Source organism: Gallinula chloropus (genome assembly GCF_964237585.1).
Source record: "Gallinula chloropus genome assembly, chromosome: 1".
Taxonomy (NCBI): domain Eukaryota; kingdom Metazoa; phylum Chordata; class Aves; order Gruiformes; family Rallidae; genus Gallinula; species Gallinula chloropus.
Genome location: NC_140085.1, coordinates 26,644,743 through 26,663,146, shown reverse-complemented (window position 1 = coordinate 26,663,146; position 18,404 = coordinate 26,644,743). Strand labels below are relative to the sequence as shown.

Here is an 18,404-nt window from a genome sequence, read left to right as displayed (position 1 = left end):
ACACTCACACAAATCTCTTCTGTGGGCACCAGCAGCTCCAGAAACAAGAACACACACAGAATCAAAGCAGAGGCAAGCGGCTCGCTGAGGCCGACAGAAGAACCGATGGGAGACTGTGCAAAAATACCAAGAAAGCAGCTTTGAGATAAGGTTTCCTTCTGCACAGAATTCACTGGGGGACCGCAGGGGTGAAAGAACAGAGACCTGCTTGGTCTTGAGGGCTTGGGATTTTTTTTTTTGTTGGCTGTCTTTCAGGTTTTAGGTCTACAACACCTACTCCATGCTAGTCATACAGGCTACTACAGGGTGGTCTCTTCCAGACCTTCCGTTTCAAGGTTAGCCACAACAAGGAAGTAACACAGGGAGCAGTCAGTCCTTGGAACATGAGGCTGGACAAAGGTAAACAGTCTTGAAGCAAATAGTGTAAGCTCTCACAGCCATGCCATATAACAGAAGAGCAAGTAGGTAAGGTGCCCATACTTTTATCAGGGAAGGCCTGAACAAAATTCCAGGTGCATAAACAAACCCCAAGTGCAACACAGAACTCTGCACATCACACACGCTGTGCAGGAGGAGGACATACACACAGAAACCCACAAACAACCAAACAGCATTGCTTCTGTCAAATCAAGTTCATCAGAAACAAGTTTCCTAATTAAAACAACAAACCACCAGCAAAAGCAAGCAGCCTTAATCACTTAGTCTCCCCTTAATGGGGACATGGAAAGCTCGCCTCTCAAGGCAGTATCTAGACATGAGCAAGGCAGTGCCCTGGGCCCAGGACTGCCACAGAACCACATCGCAGCTCTGTCTGGAAGGGGCTTGGGCAGTCTTGAGCCCAGCCTCCTGTCCAAGCTGGGGCAGTGCTAAGCTCAGATTAGGTTACTCAGGGCTTTATCCAGTCAGGTCTTAAAAGTTTCCAAGGATGGAGATGGTTCAGTGTCTCTGGGGATCCTGTTCCAGTGCTCAGCTATCCTCACAGCAAAGTCATTTTCCTTACCAGTCTGAACCTCTCTCACTTCAGTTAACATCCATTTTCCATCATTTTTCTGTCATACAGTAGTGCAAAGAGCCTGGCCCTTTTTCTACTCTGTTCTATAGGCCTTCACATCACAGCATCCAAGCTTTGGAGAAGGAAAACTAAACAGGATAGTTGAAACCTCAGCAGTTTGAAGATGCTCTCCTTGCTTTGCAAGCCACCTCCACTTGTGTAACAGTAATTTTGCTACAGCTGAAGACCCTTACATCCAAAACCAGGGGCAGCAGCCAACTGCTTCAATGCAGCAAGGCGTGTGTGCAGAACCTCCCCTCTCTGTACTTGAGATTAGCCCATCTCACAGAAGTGAGCGCACCCCTTACCCCTGCTCCAGGTAGAGCTGGGAGATAGTGCTGCAGGGTGCCACCAGTTAGGCCTTGTCCTGAAGGAGAGGAGGTCACAGCTCATGGTGAGCCACTAAAACTTATCAGCAATAACAGTGTCCCTATGCTAGGGGGTCCTTATGCTATTTGTCCCAGGGCGGGGGAAGCCTCCACCAACACCAACTCACTTCCCTCCCACATGTATGCTGGAGACATATCAGACTTCACAAGGAAGACGGCCTGAAGCTCTCCATACCACGTGCTTACCCAAAGCTCCTGAAGAGGTTATTGGAGCAGCCTGATCTCTGTTTCTCACCCCATATGAGTAACAGATTGCGTGAAAGGACAAAGACAGCCCCAGTGCAGCTGCAGGGGAACATTCTTCCTTGGCAGGGGGGCAAGAGATGAAGTAGGTGTCACATTTTTCCATTAGATTTTTGCTTGTCACCACAGCAGAGCCAGATCACATACAGAAGATTGAAAGCTGGTTAGCAGCAGACAGCAAAAAAAAAAAAAGTGAGTAGCTTCCAAGACACAGCGAAGGCACAGAAGGTCACTGGCACTGTTAAGCTACACATTTGGAAGGATGGCAGCTATAGGGACAGCTCTAGTAGTTCAGGTCGATCCAATTTAACCAAACTTTCCTTATTTTCTCATATCACTTTCTCTGCTTCCCAACTTGCTATCGTAAGAGGGAGCACTCCTTATTTGATAGAGCATTTATATCCTTCCTGAATGCATTTAGCACTGATGTAAGTCAATTGTTTGACTCTTTTTCTGCAGTCACAAGCTATGTTTGACAGCTCACAGAGAGAGTGTAACAGTCCCTGGAACAAAGAGCTCAGCATCTCAGACTGGAGACATGATGCCCACCTCTGCTACACCTTATTAAACCTCATCATTTCTGACCTGTCAACTTCACTGCCTACTACTGGCTTAAGCAAGGTGAGCAGATAACATATTTGCCAGTAAAAGTGTGTCCCTAAGCCAACCTTATTTTTCTGCAGTTTCTGTCACTTTGTATGAGACAAACGATTTAGCATCCAAGACAGCCTCTGCTTTCCACCAACACTCAGCATCATGGAGGAGTCCAACGCTGGTGCTTCTTTGAAGCACAGGTCTGTCCACTTCTCTGCTACATACCCACACTTCTCAAACACCCCTTTTTCCTACTGGTCCTTCAACAGCTGCCTCCTCCTGGAAATCCCCTTTCTTTCCAGTGACAGTAGTCCATGGGTATCAAATAAATACACACACATAAGACTACACCTAAGCACAACCCATACAGCTACCAAGACTATTCCCACCGCATATTCCCTTAGTCCAAAATGCAGTTTCACCACCCCTTCCCCAGCCAAACATTCCTACCTGCCCTCTCATGCCAGCACCAGTACCTGGGCTTCTACAGGACAAGCTGTGTCAGGGAACTGATACCACTAAAAGCTATTTTCTTGCTAGAAAGTAATTTTTCAGCTGGATGAGCTCCCAGACAGCTGCCACAACAGCCTGCGGTTACATCCAGGTGCAGAACCACGCTGTCAGGTCTTGTCACCCAGAAAAAATACAGCCAAAGTGCATTCATTTCTCATCCACACGTCCCAGAGACAGATGTGCAGGGAGCAACAGCAGAAATCAGATGCAGAACTCTCCTGCAAGAGACCCCCTTGGGGAGCCACCCAGAACCCATCTCCTCAAGAGAAGCAGAGCTGTGGTAGGGAATGAGATGAGTTCAAGGACAGACTTTGTAAGCTCAGGGTAGGCAGCTAATACAGCCTATGAAAAATGCCACTGTGTTGGGCTAGTCACCCTATCTGAGTGGCTATCAATAACCGCTGAAGTCTCACCCTCGATGCAATCCTTCCCCAAAAGGGAGAGAAGCAGTGCAAGGCAGAGAAAACAGACGACAGACATTTAAGCCAAGTATTACACAGCGACTAGGGAAAAGCTTTTGGGAAGGCAGGGAGGAAAGAGCACAGAGAGCACTGAAGGACAGGAGGGCCTGATAACTGGTATTTGGGTACAGCACAGAAAGGCAGCATTTATGTGCGAGTGCAAAGCCAGCAAGATAACTTGGCTGGTGAGAGGCCAAGGGCGACTTTCAGAGCACAGTCTCTTCGCTTTCAAAGCGCCAACCAAGTATCTCAGAGGTACTGTGGTAGGCAGGGAGAGAAGATGAGCCCACTGTGACAGGGACCTTGCAGGTCTCTGGAGGGATGAGCAGCTGGCAAGATGCAGCAGGAGCTTGGTGCCTCAGCCATTACTCAGAGCCCTGCGCAGGTCTTCGGCCCCTGCAGGGGCCACAGAAGCCCTGTCCCTGAGCAGGCACTCCCAAGGCAGGCATCCCCCTGCTCCTGCCCTGGCAAAGCTGAGCACAGCCACTCCAGCTTCACTCTGCCAAGGGAAACTCCCAGCACCCTCATGCCCAGGGCCACCGCCTTGTGTCACCACAGCACTGCCACACACTGCTCCTACAGTGCTGAACGGTTTTATTCGGCGATTGTTCTCCCACATCTGTCAGACCTCTCAGGCAGACAGTGGCTTTGCCAGGTGATGGTATAGGTGACAACTACACAGAAAGAAGCAGACCTAATAGATGGCCAAAAGTAGTACGCTGGTCAAGGCCTATTTGCTTTATTTTTTTATATTTTTCTTTTTTTCATTTGTCACAGCTAGTATGAAGATCACAGAATCACAGAATCGTAGGGGTTGGAAGGGACCTCAAGAGATCGTTGAGTCCAACCCCTGACATCTGATCATCTATCGCACAGCATACAAGCGAAAGTATGAAGGCAGACTTGTGGAGGAGGCAACATACAGCATATATTCATTGCTGCAGCTGAAGTCAGCACACCAGAAAACAAGATGGACACAAAAAAGATCAAAACTGCACATCCACAGCTGGAATCTGCAGCTGGTCTCATCAGCCTCCTCCACAGACACAGACCATCCTAAAAAGCCAGATTGCTTTAGGAAAAAATTGGTCATGCCCCTCTCAGGATACTGGAAACTTACTTAACCCCCAGCTATGAGAGACCCCAAAGGGGGGGGGGGGGACTTTTTACAGGGCAAACAAAGACCCGCAGAGACCACAGGCTCCCCCCATCCCTACCAATCAGTTCAACAACTCCAGACACAGGAAAACCCTGTCTGGTAACACAGTGAATGAAATCACTTTACCCAGCTATCGTACACGACCTGCTCCATGGTTAACAATGACTGGCCTTCCAAAGTAAGGAAATGCTTGCAGGCGACAGCGCACATCAGTCATATCCATCAGGGGATAGAAGCACAAGTATTTTTGTACATTGAACGTACCTTCTTATCTGCCATGCTCCAAAGTCAGTCCCAAGACAGACTAACATGTTTTTCCAGCCCCCATCCTCACTGCTGATCAAGTCTTCACTATACAGTTACAGCCAAGTCAAATGAAACCAGCCAGCAACATAATACCCTCATTTTTCTAATTTTAATTGTCTGAAGATGTGAGGGCAGACTTTCAAAGTATCCCACTTGTGTTTCTCTCAGCATTTAGAAGCACTAAAAGAACCATTACAAGTACCTGACACACCCCTTGGCAAACAGGAGTGGTTTTCTTAGTTAAGTTTGGGAAGAAATTAAGGCATATTATCCCTCTTTACTGGAGAATTTTGACAAAATGCTTAAAAGGATTGATTTCACAAATGTTTCACCTGAAGTCAGGCCTCTGGTCCTCCATATGCAGGTGTACGGAAAAGAAAGAATGAGGTACTTCAGCTTTCTTGTTAGCAGGCAACAGGCCAAAACCCACTTCCAAACAAATTAAGTACCTTCCCCACGCCACCCAAATAAAAAACGAATTGGATCAAACTGTATTGACACCAGATTCTGAGAGCTACATGCAGCTGCCACAAAATAAGATCCAGCCAGCTCCACATCCGCACACACTGCAGTAGCCACAACCTTTAATTAAATACAGATTGTAAAAATCAAGGACTGTCATCCGTTTAAATTAACTATTGCCACTGCCATACCCCAAGAACTAGAGGCAACCCCTGGCAGCTTGTTCAGAGGCAGCACTTCTGCAACAGTCATCAGAGCACGAAGTAACAACCACCGTCATTTTTGTGGCAGAGGAAATGAGTCATAGCTAACTCCAGATGAGGTTCAGAGGCTTCTAATGGGCAGTTTTTATCTGAGGAAAGAAGGCCGGCTCAAAGTTTCCCCAGCTTCCCTTCGGTGACGGTTACAATCCTGAACTCTGGCATTTAACCTTAAGGGGTGGAACGCTTTGGTTCTGCTCTTGCAGGGTGCTAGTAAATTGGTATCCAAGGCCTGGGACACCTCCTCTGCTCATACCTCCCTACAATCCAGGGCTGAGCTGCCCACAGTGTCCCCAGCAACATGGCAGCGGGCTAGCTGGACTCAAACACTGCTCAGACAACAGCAGCAGCAATGTGGTAGCTGAGGCATTCCAATTTTTTCATATGGGCTTCAAGTTCAATACTCAGTCTTTAAAGATTAAGCAATTTGGACTACTTAGTATTTGAAGTGTGTTCCAATGAACTACTCATCATTACGAACTTCTTTCCAGTTAACCACTCGTCATGAAGACACCCAGGACACCGCGTCATAAATACCTACCCAGCTGCTGTCCCCACATACCTGTAGGGCAGGTACAGTTCTACATCTGCCGTGCCAGTATCACAGCCCATACTGACGTTCAGCTGCATTTTGCTGCCACCTGGAAGCAGCAGTCAGCAGCTGAAGTGTTAAAATAACCATTAAAATTGGGGTTGGGGGGGGAGGGCAGAGACAGACTGCCTCCTTAGTATTAAATAAGAGCTTTTTAAATGTCAAAGGCTCCCAAGAGCCATCTGCCTCACAGCTGCCATCCAGCAACGGGACAGGTAGTTGGCATTTCACAGCATCTCTGTCAACAGATTTATGCGTCCTCATCAGATCTGGCACGTGTCACTGAAGATGCCACACCAGCTGGGCTGCATACAACCACGGATCAGCTCCGGCGGAGATCCACGACCAGGAGCAGAGCTCTCCAAGCCCACTATTTGTGGGTATGGGATCCAGAAGCAGCGGCACAAAGATTAAGAGTTTCTCCCTTTGGGTTGCAGTAGGCTTTGTGCTTCCTTTCTGCTCGATTGCCAGGAAAAATAAAAAGCTGCTAATAATAATAATAATAATAATAATAATGCCTTGCACAACGCCAGCCTACAGGATTACCAACACACACTCATTACAAGCTACAGGGCACACAGAGATCACACACAGACACATCCCCTATGCCCTGAAGACACCCCTGGGAAAACTTTCAGACGCTCCTTCGATGGGAAACTCAGCCACTCTGGAAAAATACCCACTTTAAAGCTTCTGGCATCCAGGTGGTTACTAGAAGCAGCAAAAGCTTTAATAAACCACCTCAAGGACTGCTGCCTGCCAGGGCTGAGCTACTCAAGGTCCTACTTTCTCCCAGCACAGCCAATGACATCACTGACAGCACCTGAGCAAGGAAACCATTCCTCAGGCTGCTTCAGGCACTGGTGAAGTCATCAGTTGTTAAAGAGAAATGCAAATCCCTGGGGGGCTGAATTTCAGCCCTGGTAATTAAAAGCAGGCTGGGACAGTTTAAAATAGAGGTTGAGCTTTTAAGCGTGCACATACTTCTACACTTGTCTACTGGCTTCCAATCAGCCAGAACCAAGAGCAGCCTTTGTGATCATAAAAAGGTTAAAATTTAACTTAAAATACACAAAAGGCAGCTGGCACAGAATTCTCACCCTCTCCTGCCTGCACACAAGGGTCCAACTGCCAAAGGATGTGGATCTTTCTTCCTGCTTGGGAGCTCTCCCCTCAGTCATCATCAGTGGCAGCTTTGTCTCCCTCCTCCCCCTCACCAGTCCAGCTCACACTCCCAGGGCTGTGTGACCAGCCCAGGAACCTTTCCTAAGCCCACTCACAAGTTTTCTTGAGCACAGACTTCCACATCCAGCTACAGGAGACCTCAGGAACATGCAAAGACCAGAAGATGACACAGGGCACATGTTCCTCAGCCTTGAGGATGATGATACAGGTAGGTGGTGGGCATTCATGCAGGTAGAGTGCAAGAGGGTCTCTTCATCACCTCAGTCTTTTTAGAAACACCGTGCAGCATGTTTACAAGCACAGCAAAAACAGCTGGAGCAAATCAGTCCTCCCAGATGAAGAGCACAAGCCAGGAGAAGAACTGGTGTTTCATCCAAAGGCTTTTGTTTGTTTTGGGTTTTAAAAGGATTCTGTGAAGCTTTGGTCAAAGGTAGATGGAGACTCTGTGTTTCATTATATCAAGCACAGTATTCTCCTCCACACAGCAGGATGCACTTGGCAAAAGAAAAAGTTCAACATGCAGACACATGTGCTCCCCCTGCCCCCTCTTTTCTAAAAATTCCCTTTTTTTCCCCTTTAAAAGATCCTACAGCCCACTGCACCCACCTTATCAATAGCGTTTTGTTGCTTGTATTTTTTTTACCCATGGCTTCCTTTGGAAGAATTCCAAAAACAACAGGAAAGATAAACTGATGTAGAAGGTTTTATTTGATTTTAAGGTGGCCTAAAGAACTCTTAAACCCAAACAAAGAAAACCCCACACAACCAAATCACTGGTAGAAGTTGTTTCCAAAGAAGGGAGGAAGCGTCACAGCCCAAGGTTTTGCAGACCCAGCTGTGCACTGCCTCTTGCAAAACACCCATCATCATACCATTTGAAGCTCAAAATCCCAAATAAAACTTGAAAACAGCATAGGGGAAAGCACCACATTACCATCTATCTGACAGCCAGGATGTTTTCTCTGTCAAGCCACAATTAAAACCAAGTCCCAGGCTCCCTGGAACAGGCAGAACACACAGGTATCTGTGTTGCTACAGCCCTAAGTTCTAGCCCAAGCACAAGGTCCTCCTTCAGGGCACCAATAAAAAAATATGAGAACACTAAAGAAAAAAGCAAAAGTTAAGGGTGGCAACTCCATTTTCATTGCAAAGATCCAAACAAAGCATGAGCAAGTATCCCAGCACAACCGCAGAATCCTACTGGGACCACTCTCTGAAGAGCCTCTCATTTCATTCACAACATTCCCCTTGTTAACGAAAAAGACAGCATCTCACTAAAGAAAAAGTGCTAGAAAACAGCTGTTTGAAGGAAGAACTTTCCATTGTTAAGTGCTCCTGCTGGCTCTTTAAAAAAGAAAAAACAGCAACCCACCACCGTAACATATGATAGCTTTTCCCCGGATCTACCCGAAGATACACATTGCGCAAGAAGGCCCAATAATTTTCAAAGACAAAGAAGCCAAACAATGTTTAAGGACAGTCAGGCGTGCAGCAGGCTTGTTTCCTGCCAAGACGAGCTTTGGAGCTTGTGACGGACACGATCCCGGATCAGTAAGGCCACTGCCTACCACACACAACAACTAAGATTGTCTTTGTTTGCCTTCCTCAGTGAACACCAAGATCTCCACACAGCATCGGCACATCGTGCTGTGGGATCACCACTGCTCCCATAAGAGAAGTTAGTCCCTGTCCAGGGAACAGTTGCACATCACTCTCTGAGGTGCAAGAAGCACAGAGAGCCCACCAGCGCCTGCTAACCCGCTCCACCACACGCTACTTGCTACCACCATGTTAAGCGAGGTCTTCGTGCAGGCACATGCTCGGCAGCTACACCGTGCTCGGCGCAAAGAGGAACCTTCCACGCACGCTGGCCACTTCCACTGAGGATTCACACCTACACACCCCTATAAAGCTGTATCTCTGTACTTGCAAAGAGCCGTCAGAGTAACAACAGTGTGGAAATATCAAACGTTTCCTCGGGACTGCCCTAGTTATGCATTTTGCTCAAGCAAAAACACTGGGATTCCAGTTCTGGAAGAAAACCACAATCGTCAAGGCTTCGCATGCTGGCCCTCAAAGCCACTGGAGCGGGGACTTCAGTAGCATCCTCAGAAGACCGCTCACAGCATGCTAAGGGACAGACAACTCTCCTAACACCGGACACAGCGTCCGACGACCGGACTCAGAGCACAGGGCAAAGCCAGCCCCTCAGCTCACGGTGTCCGCTCCCGGCTGCTGGGACAAACCCGGACCTTCTGTCCCTCCTTTCCTGCGCTGGGAGAGGCCGGGGAGCTGAACGGTGCCGAGAGCCGTCCTGCAGCAGAAGACGACTCTTGAAGGGATCCCCGGGAGAAGCGGGCAGCGATGAGGGAGAAGAGCCCCGGCCGGGAAGGCTGCCCGCGCTGGGGAGACAGCGAGGCCTCGGCTGGGCTCCCGGCCCGAGCCGGGGAACGGGGGCCGCGCAAAGGGGCGCCGGACCCCGACTGCCGGGGGCCGCCAACGGCTGCGCCCGGCCGCCGCGGGAGGAAGTTGTGACAGACGGGGCTGCGGGGGGCACCTCTCCCCCCATCCCCGGGGGGACCAGGCCCGGCGAGGCGTGAGCCCCCGCAGAGGCGACGGACCACCACCTGTTGGCCGCAGGCCTGCGACCGCGGCGCCTGGCACCGACCCCCGCGCCCGCTGGGACACCCCCGCCCCTTGGGGAGGCCGAGGGCGCCTGGCACGACCCTTGCCACGGCCCCCAAAACGCGGCCGCGCACCGGGGGCGTCTCGGCCACCCCACCCCCGCCCTCCAGGCGGCTCCGGCCGGACACTGTTCCCCAGGAGCCTCCCCGAGCCTGCGCCCCCGCCGCTCCTCACCGTGTGGCACAGCAGGGTGTCAGGGTCGGCGGGCTCGCACAGCTCGCTCAGCTTGCGGTCCCAGTGCAGCAGCGGCGGCTGCTGCTCCCCGCCGCTCTCGCACACCTCCATGGCGCCCGCTAGCAACGGGGCAACCCCGACGGCCGTTCCACCGCCCCCCCGCCTGCTCCCCCGTCCAACCGCGGCGGCCGGCTCACGCCGCACCGCCCGCTCCCATGGGCCGCAGAGCCGCTCTGCTTCCCCGCTTCGCCCGGCGCCGCGCCGAGGCCGCGTCCCCACCGCCACCGCTGGGACTGTGCGGGCACCGGGGCGGGCCGGTCACCCCCCGCCAGCTGCGCGCCGCGCCCCCGCCGCCTCGCGGCCCGGCTACGCCCCCGCCGCCTGGCCGCCAATCGGGGGCGAGGATCGCGGCGACCGGCGGGCGGCGCCCCAATCGGCGCTCGGCCCCCGCACAGCTCCAGCTGCGGAATGCAGGCGGGGGCTGTCCCGACGCGTCACGGCGAGGAGGAGACCCCCGCGCCCCGGGCGGCCAATGGGGCGACGGGGCCGCCGAGAGCGACGTGCGCGACAGCCAACACCGCAGCGACAAGACTGCAGCCGCCGCGCGGCGCCCCGCCCCCGCCGCGCGTTCGAGGGCAGGGGGGCGGTGGGCCGGGGTTGAGCCGGGCGCGCAGCGGCGCCTGCCGACCCGGGGAGCTGCTCGCCGTGGGGCCGCCCGGCGGGAGGGCGGCGCGGGGGCTCCCGGGCACGGCGCGGTCTCCGCCGGACTCTCCCCAGGTGTTCGCAGCCCCACCGGCCGTTTGGCTGCGTCCCCCGGCATTCCGCCGCGGCGCTCGCCCAGCCGCCGCGGTCACTGCGCCGGGCCGAGGTTGATGAAGGGGCTCCCCGCCCCGGGAGCGCGGGTGGGGGGCGAAGGGGAACGGCAGGTCGGGGGGAACCGGCGGAGCAGCCCCTCGCCCCCAGTGCTGCCGGCTCAGCGGGTTGCAAGTGCCGGCCACTCGGTAGTTTGACTGACAGCAGCACGGGAAGCGAAGAAGGCCCGTGGTTTGGTGCCGCTTGGCCAAGACGTGTCCGAACAGCAGCGGCTTTGGGACCATCCGCGCTCTGGCACCGCGCGGCCGCGACAGGGACGCGCGCAGTCGGGGGCGCGCCGGTGCCGGGCCGGTGCCGTTCCCCGAGCGCTGATCAGCCAGCGGGACAGACAACCCCAGCCCCTGGGAAGCGCTGGGATTTTAAGACTCGCTCTCACGCCAAGCTGGGGCGGCACCGGCCTTCCAGCGTTCGTTCAAAACCAAAGGTGCCACGGCCATCTTCAAGTACCCGGGCGCTCCGTGGCGCTTTCCTTCCAGCGCCCCGAACTCCGCTCACGGCGTTTGGCCGCGGATACGCGCGGTCCCAGGGTGCATGCCCAGCAGCGACCGGCAGTCAGTTCCACGCCACCTTGTACGTGAATCGCACCAGCGCTTCCCGGTGTACGTTTCCTCTCCCGTCCCTGGGCCAGGCCTCCCCTTCAGGCTTCCATTGGCTTTGGTTTTCCCACAGCACAGCCGCTCATGCAGCCTGAGTGGTCAAGTCCTCACTCGGGAGAGCGCAGGCTCCCTCTCTGAGGAAAATGAAGCCGTGAGGGCTTCCCCTCAGGCACGACAGCAACGAAGGGAGGAAACACCGGCTTTTGCAGGGTTGACCCTTTAAGATTTATCCTTGTCTTTTTTTTCACTTGATTATAGAAATAATTTTTTTAAAGCGTAACAAAAGCAACATTGTTTGGTGGAGGGTTTGAAAGGAAAATCCCTAAATGCCACAACCAAAGGTCTCCTGCAAAGATGAGTTATTTTAAGTTATTGCAAAACAAGTCAGTCCAGTGCATGCCCTCAGCAGCACGGAAAACATCTAAAGCCAAATTACTAGCGCCTGAATTGCTAGGTACCACTTTGGCAAGCCCAACCGGAGGTACTAACCTCTCGTGTCCTGGCACTGTCAGGCACTGTTGTCAAAGCAATTACATTGTGGCAGCCCAGAGATGCAGATCAAGAAACTTGTAAAGGTCAGTTCCTTACCCAGAAACGTCCATGTTTTCATTGGATGTGTTCTTACTTTCAAAGCTTTTGTGGCCTTGTGATAATCCACTTAACAAAAGGCTCCCCATCACTCTGTTAGCTGAGATGAGAACCTTCTAAAATTGCTGTCGTGACTAGAGGATCTCTTTAGGCTGGGGCACTAAATTAATGTTTTCCCTGTGCGAGAAGCTTAAAAGGAGAGACATGTTTGCCTTGTAAGCCAACAAAATAAAACCCACCTTAAAAGAAGAAAGAAGGTGCTGACTGCATGTCTGCAGCTTCATTTGCTGAACGGACAGGGGACTGAGGGTCTCATAAAGACTGGTATTTGACCAAGAGTACTAGGCTGAACTTTCTCATCCTAACACATTTCTCAGGAAGAAATGTTTATTTAGGAAATGAGCTGCACAGTTTGTACTGTCATTCCCCTTGGGTAAAGTGCTGACAGGAAATTAGGCACCCTGGGTAAGCAGCACGATGCTTTTCCCGACAGCTTGCACTCTTCCTGCATCACGAAACAAATGTCCTTCTCCCCTCTGCACTTCCCCAGGGCTCTGCTGTAACACTGGCACTGAGGCACAGCTGCTGCGGTGGCACACAGCACTGCTGGGTATTCCTAAGCACCCTGGAAGGTTTCTTTGGCCACTGAAATGTTCTGATAGGCAGAGAGTATCCACTTCCGGGGCTATTCCCTCACATAAAACAAGATGTTGGTAACTAGAAATTAGACACCGGTGACTTGGTGACCTGTTCCTGCCATATTATTAAACATGGTGCTCAGGGCTACATCTCATTTCTGAGCTTCAGCGTTCCCAAAACAATTACTCAAGGCTCTGTAAGGAAATACAACCCACTGGCCATCCACAGGGGCAACTAATAGCATTCAGACCGCACCAAAGTTTCTGTGCTGCAGTACCAGTTGTTCTTGGGAAAAGAAATCTGTATTAGCAAGTTTCTGCTAAAAATTGGCACCAAGAAGGGAGAGACAGAAGTGCAGGAAATTAATCCTTTCTGGAGAATACTAATTATCGAGTGTCCTGAGACACGCACGGGATGGCAGTCTAATGTGTCATGTGTTGCTGCTCACAAACTGGCACCACACCAGAAATTAAGCGCTGTGGAAAGCACCACGAAACCAACAAAAACATGATACAGACACAACTATCCTCCTGTTTCCTGTATTGCTTGGAGGATTTTAAGTTCTAGATTTCAATAGTTATTAGCCTACTGAAAATCAATGCTGTTTTCATAGAATGGTCTGGGTTGGAAGGGACCCCAAGGATCATAGAGCTCCCACCCCCCTGCCTCAGGCAGGGCCACCAACCTCCAGGCCTGGATCTACACAAGGTAAAGAACTTCCTCCTAGTATCTTATCTAAACCTTCCCTCCTTTAGCTCCAATCCATTCCCCCTTGTCCTGTCATTGTCAACCCTTTCAACAAGTTGATTCCCCTCCTGTTTATATGCTCCCTTCAGGTACTGGAAGGCTGTTTTTCTGTGTTTCATAACTTTTCTTTTAGAGGAGCCTTAGTAGCATCTTTAAGTTCCAACTCATTTAAACCTGAGAGCATTTTAGTTTCCCCTTTTATGTAAGACCATTTCCTCACCATGGACTTCTGAACTGGGTTGAACTCACTCCGCAGCACAGGGGTACAGTGGAAAAAAAAACTGACCAACAATCTCCAAGGCAAAACAACGTGGGTTTATTTACTGTCTGCAGAGACAGGGCTGAAGGCAGGAGGTTCAGCTCAGCTTTCTTTTGCTGAGCACCCTGTCACCTTTCTGCAAGGAGCCAAAAGCCTACACAAAAAGAAATAGAGAAAACCCACACACAGAAAACAAAACGAGGAGGTAAGAAAGAGGAGGCTGTTAAGGTAGAGCTCCAAACAAACACAACTTAACTTTAAATATCAAAGAAAAAAAGCTAGGAATAACACAGGCTCAGGAAGTCACAAGCCTGGCAAAAGGAAAGGCGCTCTCTTTTCCTGGCAGATCTGGGTTACAGAAGCCGTGACTCCTGCGACCATGTCATTACTCAGTTCTCGATCGGGTCAGTTGCACAAAGGCTCATTAAACATTTACAGGTGACATTTTTCTGACTGGTGACAACCAGGATCAAGATAACCATCCATTTTCTGGAGCCATTCTGCTCAAATAAGTTTGAAAAGTCAACCAGCAAGAAATAAGCAAATAGCAACAGAGCCTACAGGGTAACAATCCCAGGGGTTTTGACCAGCTACAAATGAAAACTCTTACCCCTTGGAAGCCACAGAAAGTGGCCATAGTTAGAGAGGGTTTCTTCAAGAAACTTAACAGTGCACACAGCACAAATTTCAGGACTAAAAAGACAAAGAATGACCAAGCAAACAATTTCTAATCACAGCAGTTGCTGGAGGTTGCTCTGAAATGAGCTGGGCTTTTTATCTAGGATGTTGTAGTTTTGCATGGCTGGGTTCTGGTGGAGGAGGGGGGGCTGCAGGGGTGGCTGCTGCACGAAGCAGCCAGAAGCTCTCTGCAGGCCCAACAGAGCAAACACCAGCCAGCTCAAGGCCAGTCATTGCTGACCAAGGCCGAGCCCCTCAGCCATGGTCACAGCGCCTCTGGAAATCACACTGAAGAAAAAAAACCACAAGCAGCCGCTTTTTGCCACCAGAGAAGGGAGTGAGAAGATGTAAGAAACTGTGCAGACACCAAGGTCAGCGAAGCAGGGGGGTGGGAGGGAGGTTCCCCAGGTACCAGAGAGAAAGATGCCCCTGCAGCCCGTGGAGAAATCCATGGTGGAGCGGGTGTCCCCCCAGCAGCCCATGGAAAAGGCTGAGACCCCATCAGTAGCCCATGGAGAGGCCCCATGCTGGAGCAGGTGGAGACATACAGGAGATGCTGTGACCTGCGCTGGAGCAAGCCTCTGCCAGCACTTGCAGCCCGTGGATAGAGTCAGAGACACAGAGATTAGTGAGAGAGAGATCCACACTGGAGCAGGTTTGCTGGGAGGGGAGGCTTGTGACCCCATGGAGGACCAGGCTGGAGCAGTCTGGGCTTGAGAGACATTCTATGATTTATGACTGCACCCCATAGAAGTGACCCACACTGGGGCAGCTGGTGAAGAGCTGAAGCCCTGTGGGAAAGGACTCACATTGGAGATGTTCATAGAGGAGTGTCTCCCGTGGGTGGGACACCATGGAGTGTGAGGAATGCCCCCACCCCTAGGTAAGAAGGAAAACAACTGATCAAAAACCCCATTCCCTGCCCCCTCTCACGCCACAATGTAGGGGAAGAAGGGAGCAAAATCATGACTGAAGTCTGCTAAGAAGGGAGGTGTGGGGGGAGGTGCTTTAAGATCTGGTCACACTTCTCATTACCTGACACCAGTTTCACTGTGTGTGCAGTGCAGTGTAATACATTAGAGAGTTTTGTGTTGAGTCTGTTTTGGCCATGGAATTGTGGAATGATCTCTCCCTGTCCTTGTCTCAACTCCTAAACATCTCAATATATATTTTCTCCCCTGACCAGCTGAAAAGCGGAGTGACAGAGCAACTTTGGTGGATGTCTGGCCTATAGCCAGGGTCAAACCACCACAGATGTAAAGCAACAAGCAGAAGAAACCTCACACACACTAACACACTTCCCACAAGAGGATGTCTCTGTAGAAACCCTGTGAATGCTAATTTCTGCATGTGTCATATGGAAACACATTGCTTGTGCTACCCAGTACCTGGTAGGGCCCTAACAAAGCTTGTGTAAATGAGATCTAAATCACACTGCTGACAAAACAGCCACCAGGTCTTACTTCGTATGTACAGACACATTCAACCACTTAGGGAAAAAAAAGGCTTCCACCCCAGAAATTTCAGAGTTAAAAATAGGTGCTGTGCTTGAGAACAATGAAGTTTTCTTCCCACAGTCCTGGCGTTCTATTCCTTTTCTATCATGAATACTTGTCAAAGAAGTGGAATCGCTGGTACTGGAGACAGCCTACTACTAAAACCACATAACTGGTATGCTGACAGAAACACAAGTTCCCTTCACTGGACTGTTTCCTACCTCCTGTGCTCAGGGACTTCTCAACATTCTAATTCCACTTCCCACAGGTACCACAGGTCTTCACAGCAGGACTGGGACAGAGCTCAAACACCTGCCTCCTTCCTGCAGGGCACCGAGCAGTCACCGGGATGCAAATCTTTTGGTTAGGTTGGGTTAGAGCCCAAGCCAGGTACCTGCTCATAAAAAGGTCCAGTAATGCTGTAACTCTTCATTCATCCTGTTACTCTGCCCTCAGAAATGACTAGTTGTGAAACAGGAGCGAGAGAAGATGCTTCAGCCTAAGAAATCAAATCCCACTTCACCAAAACAGCCTTCTGCTAAACTCCAGCTTCCAAATGCAGGTCACACTCCAATTAAAGTTGAAAGTGTTCTCTGCTGCGTGACACAGGCGCAGCGCCCCGTGTCTCCCTCAAACCAGAGCACTACAGCCTCACAAACAAGCACAGAGGAAGAGGGTTTCCTACACCTCACAGCAGCCTGAGAGAAGTAACTAAGTGGCGCTGAGCTGCACTGCAGGACAGAGTAACTGTTTCAAGGCTTTTATGAAAGGCTCCAAATGCCTGCTTAAAATGCTCTGTCATCTCAAAATGAAATTGTCTGGGTGTTTTTTTTTTTTTAATCTCTTCCAATCTACCTCCATAAATGCATAAAATGAATTCCTTGTTAAGGTCAAACACTTCTAAATGTCCGGGTTGATGCAAACAATCAGGGTTTGCCTAATCCTGTTTACGCAAGAGGTCAGCATGGACAAGCAAAAGCTGACTGCCATTTACCTAGGGACACTGTGGAAAAGTACTCATTGTTATAAACAAGGAGTTATAAACAAGGTGTCCCTGCATTGAACGCAGTAGATACCACTTCCATTCTTCAACATTTCCTCACAGAACAGGCACCTGAGCGTAACCCCCCCGGCAGATGCTGTGGGAATGCTGATTTCACACCCGATTTTCTCATAACCAAATTAGTTCGTTATAGAATAACTTTGCCCTATTGCAAAACTGTGATGAACGCTCAGATACGACACAGCTTTTTAAATAGCATGCTCTCAAGGTAGGCATGGGTTGTCTTTGTGGCAGGTGGATCTCTAGGAGTGTACCAGCAGCAATGAACAACCGGAAAAGCAAGAAAAATCGAAGCTCTTGAGCAAATATTTTTCTTTGTTAACACCTAATCCCGTACCTTGTGCTAGCTGAGCTTCGTCCTCATCCTGAGCCTGGGGCAGGGATTTGCACGAGCCATTCAGTTGCCAAAAGGAGTTCTGGCCTGTCCACGTGCAGCAGTGAAGGCGTATGACTAGCAGCAATGACTCCTGAGTTCAGAGCAGAAAGCCAGCTGCCAAGGTCCAAAGCAGACACCATAAGGTGTTGAGCTCTACCATCAGAGCTGAGGGCAGAAAAAGGAGGTAACCACTGAAGGAACAGAAGCTCAGCACAATTGCTTGAGGCCTCCTGGATACAAAGCAAGCTTGAGACAAACCCCAGCTCTCAGTTAACAGGAAAAAAAGGGTGTGTACTACACAGAAGCCGCATATGGATTGCTCCTACAGAAGCGCAGCATCACTTCTCCCAGCAGTACAACAGGCTCAGATGGAACATGCAGTTAAGGGAATCAAAATTCAGAACTTCCTGTTGAAAAAGATACCAGAATCTCCTGTGGATACAACCCATTCGAGTAGCTAAGCATTTTGGGTGCATCTGGCAGCTCAGTATGCCAGTGACAGGGGCTTGCATACTGGCTAATGCATTAATTTCAACCAGAAATAAATACTGAACTGAAAGAATTGAAGTTTTTGGCAATACTGACAATGCTCAGAGAGAGAAGCATAAACAAGACCATCATACTGCAAGGGGAAAAGTTGCAAAAACTATAAAGAAACCTGTCTGTACTGTGCTCAAGATACAAGATCTCACCAGCTTCGAAGGCAGGTAGTCATCACCTCTAACGTTTTCCTTTCCCTGTTCACATCCTGCTGCACTGCAGTGGGAATTTCACCACCTCTCTGTGTAACAGAATTAAATGCTTTTTAGTTGCGCAGTGGGTTTTTTTTTTTTACCAACAATACTAGCAATTCTCAGTCTTTCTGACAATAAAATAAAGTTAAAGCAACATAAATGCCACTCCAAGATTAACTGAGAAACCCGGACCAGGAATGTTTGTCACAGGCTCTTGCAGGGCTCTCGAAAGGAACAGCCAAGGCAGCCGTTCCTCCAGCGCCTCCTGATGGCACACGGTG

General features: G+C 50.5%; 1 protein-coding gene across 2 annotated transcripts in view; it reads right to left on the bottom strand.

Moving 5' to 3' along the window:
• CREB3L2 (cAMP responsive element binding protein 3 like 2) overlaps nucleotides 1–10,320 on the bottom strand; it is a 74,020-nt gene extending 63,700 nt beyond the window's left edge. For both annotated transcript variants that reach the window (XM_084275003.1, XM_084275004.1), the window contains exon 1: nucleotides 10,075–10,320. In XM_084275003.1, coding sequence (XP_084131129.1) covers nucleotides 10,075–10,185 — 111 coding nt within the window. In that variant the 5' untranslated portion in view covers nucleotides 10,186–10,320. The remainder of the gene's footprint in view (nucleotides 1–10,074) is intronic.
• Between the last annotated feature and the right edge of the window lie 8,084 nt (nucleotides 10,321–18,404).